Below are 13577 nucleotides of genomic sequence, written 5' to 3'. Positions count from 1 at the left end.
ATACACTTTACTAAGAATCAATGGCCAAACTTTAACAAATATATAATAATTATGGAAGAAGAAGAATGCGTTGAAAATAATATAAGGGAATTTATAAAATTAAGAGAGCAACATGAACAGGCTTGGAAACCTGCTACATAAGAGTTTTCAACCATAAACATAAGTGATAAGCAGGATAAGAAAGAGTTAAAAATAAAAACCTTGTTCACATTTTAAAAAAAAAAATGAAAGAAAAAGAAATAATCACCTTGCTACAAGAATATACAAATATTTTTTTTAGTCTTATAAGGATATGCCTATACAGGATAATACTTTCCTTTATTATTGAGATTCTATTTTTATTCTCCTATAATTTTGGTTGGATTATGATGTTTAAATTTTAAAAACAATTTTTGTGTGAAGTTAATCAAAAATACAGAGTAAGTTGATGATTAGAATCTCATTGGGATGCATGTTATCCTTATTTTTTGATGTTTTATTCTCAAGAAATCTTATATTGTAGCCTCTCAAGGATTATCAACCAACAATATTAGAAATGCAAAGAGAAAAATTTATAAACTTAATTAAATAAAATCTATTTTCTAGAATAGGATATAGAAAGAAAAAGATAACACGGGTTAAATTCATGTTTAATGAAAAAACTAAATGTTGAATTCACCATATAACAATAGTGTAATGCTTATTTTGCCCTCAACAATAATATCTAATAAAGTTATGATTTGAGGATAAAACAAATCCAATTGCCATTAACTTATTAATCAAGGCATATCATATGGTACATTTATATTTTTAACAATAAAATGATTTAAATAATTTTGAAAATAAAAAAATAAAATAAAATTAATTTTTAACGTTTAGAATATAAAATGAATTGACAATATAGTCAAAAACTTTAGGGACCCACACAAATATACATAAAAACCAAAAAAAAAGATAAAAAAACTTTAGGGACCCACACAAATATACAGAAAAACCATAAAAACCAAAAAAAAGATATAAAAAGATACAAAATTGAAAAAGCTAAAAAAATAATATATATATATATATATAAACAAAAAAAAAAAGACAAGCCAACCATGTAATATAAGATATCATTTTAAAAAAAAAAATTACATTCTAGCAAAAAGTGCCAAGAAAAAAAATGAGCCAACCATATAATAATTTTTATTTTCTAAGTAGGTGTGACAAAGGATGAACCACTTTGATGAAATAGAAAGAGGACTTTCATTAAAGAAATAAAAAATATTTTAAGTTACTTGTCTCTTTTTGACATTCACCAATAATATCTGAAGTTACCCTTTTTTTATTTTGCCTCTTTTTATTCTTTTCCTTGAAAGTCAAGATTATAATAACTCATCATATGAAAACCTTTTGTAGATGATGGTTGACTTTATTGAGTTAGGAATCTTCTCTTCTCGTGATAGCAAAGTCTCCTAGTTAAATATTGTTTTTAAGTAACATGTAATCAAATGCTATTAATATATAAAATTAAATATATTTATTTTATTTAAAGTAATTTATGAAATTAGATTTTTTTTAATTTTATTCTTACTTAACTTTTTAATTTTTAAAATTTATTTCTTATTATTTTAATAAACTTGAAAAAAAATATTAATAAGTTATTTTTCAACTCATTTTTCATTACATAGCCATACATTAAAAAATATTTTCCAACTTATTTTTTATAATACTATCAAAAATCAAAAAATAATTAACTTTTCAAAAATTTATTTTCAAAAGAAATCATTTTTGAAAAAAAATACTTTAAAAACATTACTTTCCATTAAATAAATGAAATTATAGCTGGAAAAGTGTCAATATATAAACAAAGAAGTGAGACGAGCCGATCATTTAATAACTTTTCTTTTGATGAGGGGTATGACAAGAAATTAACTGCTTTGGTGATATAAAAAAAAGATTTTCATTAAAGAAATAAGAAACGTTTCAAAGTTATTCTTTTTTTTTCTCTATTATTTTTCTAGAAAGTCAAGATTGTCATAACTCATCATAGGAAAATCTTTTGTGAATGATGGTTGATTTTAATAAGGAATTTTTTTTTAGTGATAACAAAATCTCTCAGCTAAATACTATTTTTAAGCTTCTTATAATTAAATGCCATTAATATATGAAATCATAGTGGAGATTTAAAAAAAAATTATTTGAGATGATAATTGTAAGCTCTATTTCTTCTAAAATAGTTAGATATAAAAAGATTTTTATCTTTATAAAGATGAAAAATACTTAATTTATTTGGTACAAAAACATATAATATATCATCTAAACTGATTGATGGACACGCAACTGTATATTATTCCAAAACAAAATTATTTTCTGTATTTTATTTTTTTAAGGGAGACATCTTTATGTATGCTTGAAGGAACCTATACTGGTGATGTGCAATGAATCTCAAACATGTGCCAAGCAACCCTATCCTTAATTATTTCGTCTATTAAATGAATTTAAGGTATTTAATTACGTATTATTATGTTAAGAAAGAATAATATATTTCATTTCAGTTTAAAAAATAAAATAAACTATAATAAATTTCATTTCATTTAAAATTTCAACTTATTTCATAAATTTCAGCTAGAATATTTCAATTATTTATTATAATTTATTTTTATTTTGTATGATTATCTCATTCTCATGATTTATATCACGGGTTTGACATATTCATTTAGTTTACTCAAATTTTTTATTTATTTTTAATTGATTTTTTTAATTTTTTTATTTAATATTTTCAACATGTGGCTGATTATGAATTACACTATGTTAATTATTTTAGTTTTTTTTTATAATATTGTTTTAGTCTCATAACTCACATCACGAGTTTTACGAGTTAACTCGAGTAGACTTAGGTTGTTTTATTATGTTATTTTTTTAGATTAAATTTTTTTCAAATTTCATCATTCAACAATGAATTTATTAGAAATTTAACTTCATATTTTTTTTATTTAGAGTTATCTTGGTCTCATGATCTAAATTGTGAATTTGAAAGTTTAATCCGAATTGACTCAATTCAATCCAATATGTTGTCATCTTAATATTTTTAAAAAAAATTATTATATTAAAATTTTTTTATCAAATTATATTTTTATCAACTGTTTATATTATTTTAAAACTTATTGAGTAAATTAGATTATATTAAGTCAACTATTTATCAGCCGTTTATATTATTTTAAAACTTATTGAGTAAATTGGATTATATTAAGTCAACTATTATATTAAGTTAACTTGAAATTATATCATTCAAATTTTAAAAACAAATAAAAATATTCTATATATAAATCATATAACCCTGAAAAAACACTTCAAAATACTATAAAACCAAAATATACGGTTTCAATTGAAAAAATAAAAAAACAATTGGACCTAACAAGCAACAGTTGGGCAGTCAGATATGGCTGCAATCCATAGTCCTAATTAATCATTCTTAATTCTTTATAAGCTTAGATAATCGTTTTATATCCTTCTATTTTAATCTTAGTACAATGTGCACTTCTTCAATAAACTTTATAAAACTTGTGGGTCTTCGTATTAGTGAAAGGTGTAATGATCCACAGTCTCGGCAACAAAGGCGTATCCGGTGCCGACTTTCGACGCAGGCCCTCGTTTTAAGCCGCGCGTTTGCTTTGAAAAGTCCTCTTCCCATCACATGCTTGCGTGTGGGTGCTTCGATATAATATTAGGCACATTCCCTTTGCTAGGTCAACAAATACGGTTTGAGGTTCCATGGGGGACTCCTCATTTTGCTTAGGAAAGGGAAGGGTGATAAAACCTTAAACAGCATAATGCATGTTTATTAATAATATTATTGGAAGTTCGTTTACGATACAGGATCATGTTGGAAAAACTTAAATTATCTTCTTTTTTTGCCCTAATCATGGGTGATAATATTACAAATTGTCATAAAATGATAATATTACAATGTTTCGGTGAAAACAGTCAAAATTTTGGAAATTCAGTGTATCAAGTGCTAAGACGTACAGTGATAAAATATGAATACAGTGACACCCAAGAAGCCACCACTCAAGCAATATGCTCTTTTACCCTCACGAGGGAGAAGCTTCTTGCTTGGATCGGCTCATGGATTTATTTATTTTTTGGGTGAACACATTTAACAGTTGCCAACTTCCTACACTTCTTCCTCCATGTGTAAATATATAGATGAACCCGTATGGCCATGAAATGCCTGCAGGAAATCATAGTGGTTATTGACAGGGGAAAGAAAACAACAGAGAGAGAAGCCAAGATGAAGAGCGACAGATCCATGCCTCCTCAACACCATGGCTCAATAACTTTTGAAGCGAGAAATGACGTTCACAGGTCCAAAGAGGATAAAGCAGCGGTGAGGTCTCTTGTTGTGGAGGATAAAGCAACACATAACAAGCTAGCGAGCAAACCATCTCTAGACATAGATGCAAGCGCTGAGGCATTCATTAAGAAATTTAGGCAACAACTTATGATCCAGAGGCTTGAATCCATTGAGAATTATGAGCAGATGCTGGCAAGAGGTCTCTGATTAATTTGCCATCGTACGTAATCCTTGAGTATATGTAATGTCATCGTTATGTTTAATCTCGTATTGTTTTACGCGTTGTAACTTGTTTCCTCTCTTTAATGCTCTCATGTGCACGTATGTTTTACAAAGCAAGCATGCATCAGAAGAATAAAGTTGCTCAATTGAGTATGAAGTTCTTCTGTGCTAAAGTTTATATAATTATATTTTCTGTATGAATAATCGGCTTCTTTCCCTTTTCTTTCCCTCCATTTTTTGTGATTTTGGCTATTGATTTGATCAATGAAACATCTTTTATCTTTCAAAGATGATGAATCTGTCTGTGAATTATATCTTCTGTATGAATAATCCTTTTTTTCTCTCCATTTTTTGTAATCCTTGGAAATAATACCTTCAGATTCAATCCCATAATGGAACCAGGATACTTGGAACAGCCAAAGGGCAGGATGTGGTTTGTTTGGTTCAAACAAAAGTCAAATTACCGTTTCTGATTCAAGTGTTAAAAGAATGAAATTCATGGAATCTGTTATGGAATCCATTGATTCGGAGGGTCACTCCTTGAAATTTTTTATTATAGTGGTGATAAAATCTCTATTTTTAAAAAAAATTCTTTAATTTTTTATTGTGGTGGTGATAAATTTATAATTTTTTAGTTTTTTTTTTAAATAGTTTTTCTTAATTAAATTTGTTCTTTTTATACTTGAATTTTTTTTATTATTTTACACCTAATCTATTTATCACCATTTTTTCATATCTTTATTTTTTTAGTTTTTTTCTTTACCCTTTTGTTTTGTTTTAAAAAACATTTTCTTTACATTTGAAAAATCTATCATTACAATTGACCTATTTATACCATTATTTTTGTTTTTATCTTCATTCTTTTGTAATTCACTTTTTAATTTTTTCTTTGAACTTTTTCTTTTTTGAAAATTTATTAAACAAAGACTAAGAAAATGATGTCTCAATAAAATAATTGTAATATTGTCTCATTCTTATACTACTTTAAAAATAAACTTGAGATTTTATATGTCTTTATTAACACATATTATCTTCACTATATTTTATTATATACAAGTATCCACTTATTAATTCATAATTATATTTGTTTACTTAATGTTAAAAAACACTTTAACAATACTTATATATTAATTTATTTGTGCTAAAAAAATATTCGACCTGCAACTAAAAGATGCATTAACACTTTTATTTTATATTTATTAACATAAATAGTTCTCAATTTATTTAATAAATGCATGCATATACTTTCTGATTTATAGTTAGGGTTTTTACTATGAAAAAACACATTTAAAAAAGTTAAATATTTTTTAAAATAATATTATCTAACCTATATTGAAATCAAATAACTAATATCATCCAATACAAATAATCTCTCAATAAAATAAAGATTTAATCAAATCCCAATATTAAGTAAAGTTAGTCTTAATATAATTTTGTTAGGTCAATCATGCCTCTCCTATGTGTTTTTTAACTAATTTAGATTGCAACCTAGTTTTACTTAACAAAAGATTTGATTAAATTCTCGTAAAAACTAATTATATTGAATAATTCATTCCAAAACTATTTTTACTTCAACTTCTGACACCTTTTACATCTTTTTTTATTAGCTTGGTAGGATATATTTCTTTTAGTTTTATTAGAGAAAAATATAATCACTTAATAACTCAAGCATTTGGATTAAAATGGTTTTGTTAACATACTATCATAGAGTTTTAATAATCAAATAATTATAAATTTAATTTTTTTATTTTAATTTTTTCTAATTAAAATTAGTACAAGGGAGTTTACGTGGATGTAATTTTTAAAATCAAAAGTCTTTCAAAATATTAAATCATATTTTAAAGTATTATGTAATATTAATATTGTGATGTATATTTGAAAATATACATTAAAACATACATTCATGCATAAGGAAAAACTAACATTTTAGGAACTATGGGATTGAGTTTTATTAGGATACATTAAAAAATGAAATAAAATAATAATGAAAAAGAATATAATTAAATTCCTAAATCTTCAAAATAAGCCTTAAATCTTAGGATATATAGATTCAAAAAAAAAATTGAAAGTTTTAGAACTAAAATAAAAGATTCTTTAGATTTTGGTGACGTCGTGTCTAGTAGATTTTGGTGACGTCGTGTCTAGCAGCTCCGTCTGCTCAGAAGTCACAAGTTTAAAGAACACATAAAAATCGAACACAGTCCTCTCCTCTTTTTCTTTTTTTATATTTTTCGTCCTTTGATTTCCAAAACATTTCGGCCCTCTTAGATTAATGAATTTTTAATTTTTTAATTTTCAATATTTTTTTTTAAAACATCATTTTAGAGTAACACTACATGTGTTGGTAAGTACTAGTATATGAATATTATTTTTGGTGTCAAAACATTTAGGGCGATATTGAGAAATTTATAAAATTTACAATATCTACGTATTTAATGTTAAGCTTGTAGCAAAAGAAATTCAAATGAGTTGTATTTTGAAAAATAAAATAACAAACGTTTAGACATTAATTAAAGAACTTAACTAAACCAATTAAGGTCGATTTCATTATTTATGTAAAAAGTGAATTTTTTTTTTATTTGATTATTCTTTTTAATTTTATCATTCAATATTTTTGAATTTATTTTTACAATTTATTTTTTTATAAAATTAGCATAATCTCAAATAAACATTTTAAAATTTAGTTCGTGCTTAATTTTGATTTTTAGTGTTTATTTTGATTATTATATAATTTAAGAAAAATAAAATTACTAAGATGGAATTAATATACCATTATCCTAATATTAAAAAAAAAAAACCATTTTGATTTTTTATTAAAAGCAAACCATGTTTTTTTATTAGTCTTCCAAGGTTTTTTTAACCCATTAAGTTAATAATTTCATATCCTAGCACATCCCATAAAATTCATTTTTAAATTCAATCTAAACAGGAAGTTCATCTACTAAAATAAATTTTAAAAAAATACCAAATAGTTATATACAATCTAAAATTTATTTTTATGTTAGATTTTTTTTTATGCGACCTAAAGCAGGGTGTTAACTACTAATCTACTATTTTTCTTGTACATTCATAAAGGTTCTAGATCGAAAGCTCTTGGACTAAAGAGAATCTGATTGAACTACAAATAAATTACTTTTTTAAAATTAATAAAGATCCCCATTAATTTTCATAAGCCTTGTTTTTTTTAAGGAAAAAAAAACCCAAATGGTTAGATTTTGTACACCGAAAGAGGTTGGGCCGAGCTCCATAGGATACTTATGAATCGAGTAAATAGATGGACGTAGAATTAAATGGGCATGGACCCATAGGATTGAGTAGGCTCAGACCCAGAGTGATACAGCCAATCAAGAAACAATATTGATAAGGTTTGTGGTCAACCTTTAGGCGGAGTGGTGCTCCGCTGCTACCAGTACTGTAGGAGTAGGAGAAACAGAAATCAATGACCACTTATGCAAAAATTGTTGATTTTTCGTTCTTACCTCCCACACAGAACGGAAGCAATTCGACCATTTCAGTTTAAAATCCAGGCTCAAGGCAAGAATCTTTTTGGTCAAAATAGCTAGTTACTTGTGCTCATGGGAAGAAAATGGATTGAAATGATTCAAAGTCTAGCCAGAAAATCAAAATTAATGCGTGGGTGCCTGTTGGCGTCTGAGAAGGGAACCGCCGACATAAAGTAGAAAGTTAAAGGCACCTGTGGCATGCCCCTCGTGCTGCGATGTCTTCTAAACCAGTCCATGAACACTGAACTTCTATCAGTTTTAGAAGGAGAGGGACGGCATGCCCCTTGTGCTGTGCCAGCCCAGGAACATTGATTTTATATCAGTTTTAGAAGGAAGGGAAAACAATGAGTAAAGGATGAGTAATTCCGCAACAGATCCAATCTGGATGATTGATACAATTTTATGCAAGAAAGTTCGCTAGATTCTCTTGTTATTTTAGAGTGAAACAAGATGATCATCTCCACATGAGATCTCATATGCTTTGTTTTATTTTATGTGCAGGAACTAGTCACTAACCAACGAATATAAGTTACAAAAAAGCGCACGGAACAGAGACCGCAGACCCAGAAGCTTCGTGCAATTGATTGATAACATAGCAAGTAGCGACATCTAGATTGCTCTCTCCTGCTGCACCATTGGCTGCATCTGCTGCTGCATCCTTTCGAGGTTCAAGTAAGAACATGATTGTGCGATTTCGCCAGCCAAAGGGATCACTGGGAGGTTATCACAATCGCAAATCTCAATCATAAATCCATCAGGGTCATGGAAGAACAGCTGTTCAACTTGGATCCCACCTTCCTCCACTAAAGCTCGAACGTGCTGAATTCCCATTTCTTTCAACTTCTTCTCCACAGCTGCCATACTCTCACACTGTATACGACAGAAGCTAACACATTTACATTTGCCATGCATGTCTCTTCTTTTTAACAAAAACAAGCTACATGTTTTAGTAACTTCTTGACTAAATGATGAAATGACTACATATTGGGATTCTCGACAGCCATCTTCCACGAGTAGGAATCAAATATGGGATGAGGACAAGGTTAGGTATTATCTGTCCCAACGTCTGACTAACTAAAGAGTTGGCAAAACCCGAATTGCCTTCGACAAACTATAGTGATGGGCCATCCATACAAGAGAAACACAGACACACTGAAAACTCTGTCGATACCAAATATTCTCTTAACATTCTTGATAATAATCGTTGCCATCTGACTATACGTGATGCAATTGCCTAGTGAAGAGACCAAAGTACAGCCATACTTGTTATGAACAAAGTGAGAAAAAAAAAAATTTAAATAATGTATTGGGTGTCAGAATGACCCTCCGGATTCATGTATGGTTAAAGCGAGACTACAAAATTATAATTGCATGCTTAGCGTTTGCTTCATCTTATGGCTTTATCCAGGTAATTGACCCCTTCTAATTGCAGGGACAGCACAAAACTATTGTGTCCTTTATTTATTTTTTAATTGTCTAAACTATTTTTTTGTTTTGTATAAAAACCAGCAATTTTGTAGTTATCACTCAAATGACGTCGTCACTTTTGGAACCACCCTATCATGGACGGGCAATCTGATGTTTGAACATCCACCAACCTAAGTGAGGGGTCGAATTGATGTTTATATATATAATGGAAATCATTTTCATATCATTATCAAACACTTTAATTCCGTTTTGAAATTTGAATGAGGTTATGTTTTAAAATATTTTTTATTTTGAAATATATTAAAATAAAGAAACCACGGTTCAGTCGGAACGGAAAACAGCCTGCACCGGCAACGAGAAAAGGAACAGACAATCGATTTACGCAAGAAACAAACACAATTGAGGATCTACGTTGAGCTTAATAAGATTGGACATTCTAATTATTTACCTGGAAAGAGATATGATTGTCCTTGGGATTAATTTTACCTTTCTTCTGCATCTTTTCTGGGTTTTCTGACTGCAATAGATGAATTCCAATTCCATAACCAAATAACCTAAGTAAACAATTAAACAAATTTAAAGAAGAACAGCGTCAAAAAAAGTGGTGCTTTTGTGATCTCCTTATATGTCTGCAAGTAAGGAATTACTTACCATGCCCCATCAAAGTTAAAAGATCCTGGCCTCCTTATCGGCACAAAACCAAGAACATCCTCATAGAAATCAATGGATTCCTCAAGTGATTTGCACAAAAGTGAGATGTGGTTCAAAGACTTGAGATGAAGTGGGTTTCCCATACTCCTTCAGTTTCAAAAGAGCACAACTCCAAGAACAAAAAGAAAGTAATGAATCAAAAAGAATAAGCAGAACAAAGAAGGGTTAGAAGGACTTCTACAAAGAGTTATTTGAGCTTGTCACTGCCACCTTCAGCTGTGATTTGTGTGAGGACATCATTTTTCGGTTTGATTTATAGAAAAAAAACACAGGGGAGGGCAGAAGAGATGATCTCTTCATGCGCGCCACGTGTCGCTGTAAACGACCTGTTGGATTTGGATTATTCTGACACGTCAGAGTCTACATGCTGAGTAGGCTCCTCACCTACTCTATTGGCTCACGGGCATGTACCCTTTACCCACTACGATCCACCAGCTCCATTGCACGTAACATGCAGTCTCACACGCTCCCAAGGAATACACACACACACACACACACATATATATAGAAGCTCTGGTACGTTACAGACTTGTCTCGTGCTTTGACTACTGTCTTGATAACCGTCGTCGAAAACTTTTCTTTTGCTAAATAAGAAATAATTAAAAAACAAAAACTACATCTTTTGGGAAATTGTTGTCCGTCAAGACAAGAATACTATTCTTTGTAATAGGATTACAATAATATCGTATTTCAATCATAAAACTTTTAAATTAGACACTGGAGAAATAAATAAATATAATCTTTTTACCATGATTTAATTATCATTTCCAGATTTTACATGGATATACAAGTCTTTTTATTTTTTGGCAAAAGTTAAAAAAAAAAAAATTGTTACCCCTCTAATAAAAAACATTGAACTTACATCTAGGGGCTATTTAGTCTTTTTCAAAGCAAAATAAAATAACTTAATTATTTTTAAAATAAAATATATTAAACTATCTTTCAAAAGCTTTTCGGTTCTTTTATCCTGGTTTTTGTTGATATTAAGTAGGCTTGAGTGTATTTTTGTATTTGAATATATACTAAAAAATATTTAAAAAAATCTTGCACGCTAACAAGTATGCAATGTTTACGTAACTATCCGGTAACCAAACATGATCTTTTGTGTTAGCATTTGAATCATTTTAATTTCCCCACAATAATAAAATGACACATGTAGCAAGCAGCCTTCTAATTTAGCTTTAATAACCTTTTTTTTTTTCTCTCATTTTCTTTTCCCTCGTGTAGCTAGCAGCCTTCTAATTTAGCTTCTAATTTAGCTTTAATTTTTATGTCTTTCCCTTTAGAATTGCAAGCTATCTCTTCACTTTTTTATTCCTTCATATTTATTTTTTTATTATTATTTATTTTATTTAGAATATTTTTTATTTTTTGAATTTAATTCTTATTCTTTTAATAATTATTTATTTTATTTAAAATACTTTTTTCATCATATTTGATTCTCATTCTTTTTATAGAAATTATTTTTGTTTTTTTACTTTGAAAAAATTTTTAAATTGAAATTTTTTATTTCATCTTTTAATATTAAATTTGATGAGAATTGAGCTTTTTAATCTATCTTGCATATAAGATTTTAGGGGTTGTAAGTTTGAGAGATTAATCTAAATTTAAAAGGATCGTTTAAGTTTTCTTATTTTTTTATTTTTTAAACTCTTGGTTTTTTCAGTTTCATCCTTTAACACATTTATTCAAATAGAGATTGAGCTTTATTATTTTTTATTTATTTTTTTTTATAATTTTTTTACTAATTTACAAAATGACTCCGTTTATGTCATTTTTTCGATAAATTTTTTAATTTTATTTGATTTTATTTTATCTTTCAATATTAAATTAATTGAAAATTAATTTTTTTTTTTAGTTCCATTCTACAAAGTTGGAGTGTTTTCATATTAGGCTTCATCATTCAATCTATTTTTTATTCATTTGTATTGGTCTCATAATTTAATCAAAGGTTTAACAACTTAGTTTGAATTGATTTCAATTTTTTAAGTTATTTTTTATTTAAAATGTTTTATGTTTCATTTTTTAGCATTGAATTTTTAAAAGAAATATAATATTTTTTATGTTACTGTAGGAATCCACAATTAAATAATGAGGAAAGTTATATTAGATGCAACAATGAGAATCGCTATATGTTTTAGTTTTTTTATAAAAAACAATTAATAAATTGCTCTTTTTTTTTCCTAACCTGGGGTATCTTGCTTTGATTGAAAGACAAAACAAGTCCTTTTTTAAAACAATATGTTTTTTAATTTATAGATGTTATCTTAAAATCATTTCTAAAATTAAAAAAAATAATTAAAAGTGTTAATTATTTACAAAATAAGCATACTACAAAGAAAACCAATTAGCCTCTTGATTTCACCGCAAAGCAAGAAAGAAAGTATTATAGTTTCGTATAATACTTTTCTTTTTAAGATTTTGGAGAATTTTCTACTCCATTCATCAATTTTTTTAATTTTATCTTTTTATATTATATTAATTTGAATTTAAACTTTGTAATGTTTTTTGTTAGCTTCTTATGGAGTTTCTATAATTTTCAAAAAAAAAAATTGTTACATTGAGGCAATGCTTAATTTGGCAAAATATAATAAGATTTTATTTCTTAAAATAATGGAAACTTCAAGGGGCGTGATTTGGAATTTTGGTCCTTAAGATTTGTCCTTACTTCATTTGTTTTGCGTTTAAATCCTTGGATTTTATGAGAAAAAAGAGTCATTGAAAAATAATAGGGGAGAGAGAAATTAGCCAATTAATTATATTTGAGCAACAAAAAGAAAACAAATCTTTATGTCAATAAGTTATGGTTATCGAAAAGAGTGTTATTAAGATGTTTTTGAGTTTTTATATCATTAGAGAAGGTAGATTAGGATTAAAAAAAACTGGCTTAATTCTAAGTTTTTGGATTGATTTAAATGTGTTTATTAGATTTTTCTAGGTGAAAACAAGTTGAAAATAGTTTATTAAGTTCAAAGAAAATCATTTCAAATTTATAACCATCTCTCTAGTAATTAAGATATATATATATATATATATATATATATATATATATATATGCAAGCAAGCAAGCAAACAATACATTATATTTTTTATGTAAATAAATTTGTTCATTCTTCAAACACCCAAAGAACAAAATGTGGGCCTCTTCTTACAAGCTAATATGTGATAGGCTTTCTAGGTCAAACATGAGACCCCATCTCTTTAGCTTAGATGCCTATTTATTTCTTCAAATTATATTTTTTATTTTGATTTTTATCCCCTTTAAGAAACTAGGTAACATGAAATTTAAATTATTGTTCAATTTTTTCCATGGTTCTTGAATAATATTATAGTATAGCGTAGGAATGTTAACAATTTTCTTTTCAATTATTATATACTTAATATGAAAAAAAAACAAT

The 13577-nt window shown here is 27.5% G+C and overlaps 1 protein-coding gene and 1 long non-coding RNA gene across 2 annotated transcripts; one reads left to right on the top strand and one right to left on the bottom strand.

Annotated features, from left to right (window-relative positions):
- Positions 1-7733: 7733 nt before the first annotated feature.
- On the top strand, positions 7734-8483 carry LOC105119428 (uncharacterized). Its single transcript, XR_841135.1, has 2 exons — positions 7734-7902; positions 8415-8483. It is a non-coding gene; the product is annotated as an uncharacterized LOC105119428 (long non-coding RNA).
- On the bottom strand, positions 8421-10421 carry LOC105119430 (uncharacterized). Its single transcript, XM_011017569.1, has 3 exons — positions 10120-10421; positions 9917-10022; positions 8421-8910 (listed from the first exon to the last, which is right to left on the bottom strand). The coding sequence occupies exons 1-3, from the start codon at positions 10260-10262 to the stop codon at positions 8650-8652; spliced, it is 510 nt and encodes a 169-aa protein (XP_011015871.1). The 5' UTR covers positions 10263-10421; the 3' UTR covers positions 8421-8649.
- Positions 10422-13577: the final 3156 nt, after the last annotated feature.

This window comes from Populus euphratica, unplaced genomic scaffold (genome assembly GCF_000495115.2).
Source record: "Populus euphratica unplaced genomic scaffold, PopEup_1.0 scaffold2889.1, whole genome shotgun sequence".
Classification (NCBI taxonomy): Eukaryota; Viridiplantae; Streptophyta; class Magnoliopsida; order Malpighiales; family Salicaceae; genus Populus; species Populus euphratica.
The sequence above is the reverse complement of the archived record's forward strand: the minus strand, read 5'-3'. Positions and strand labels throughout refer to the sequence as shown.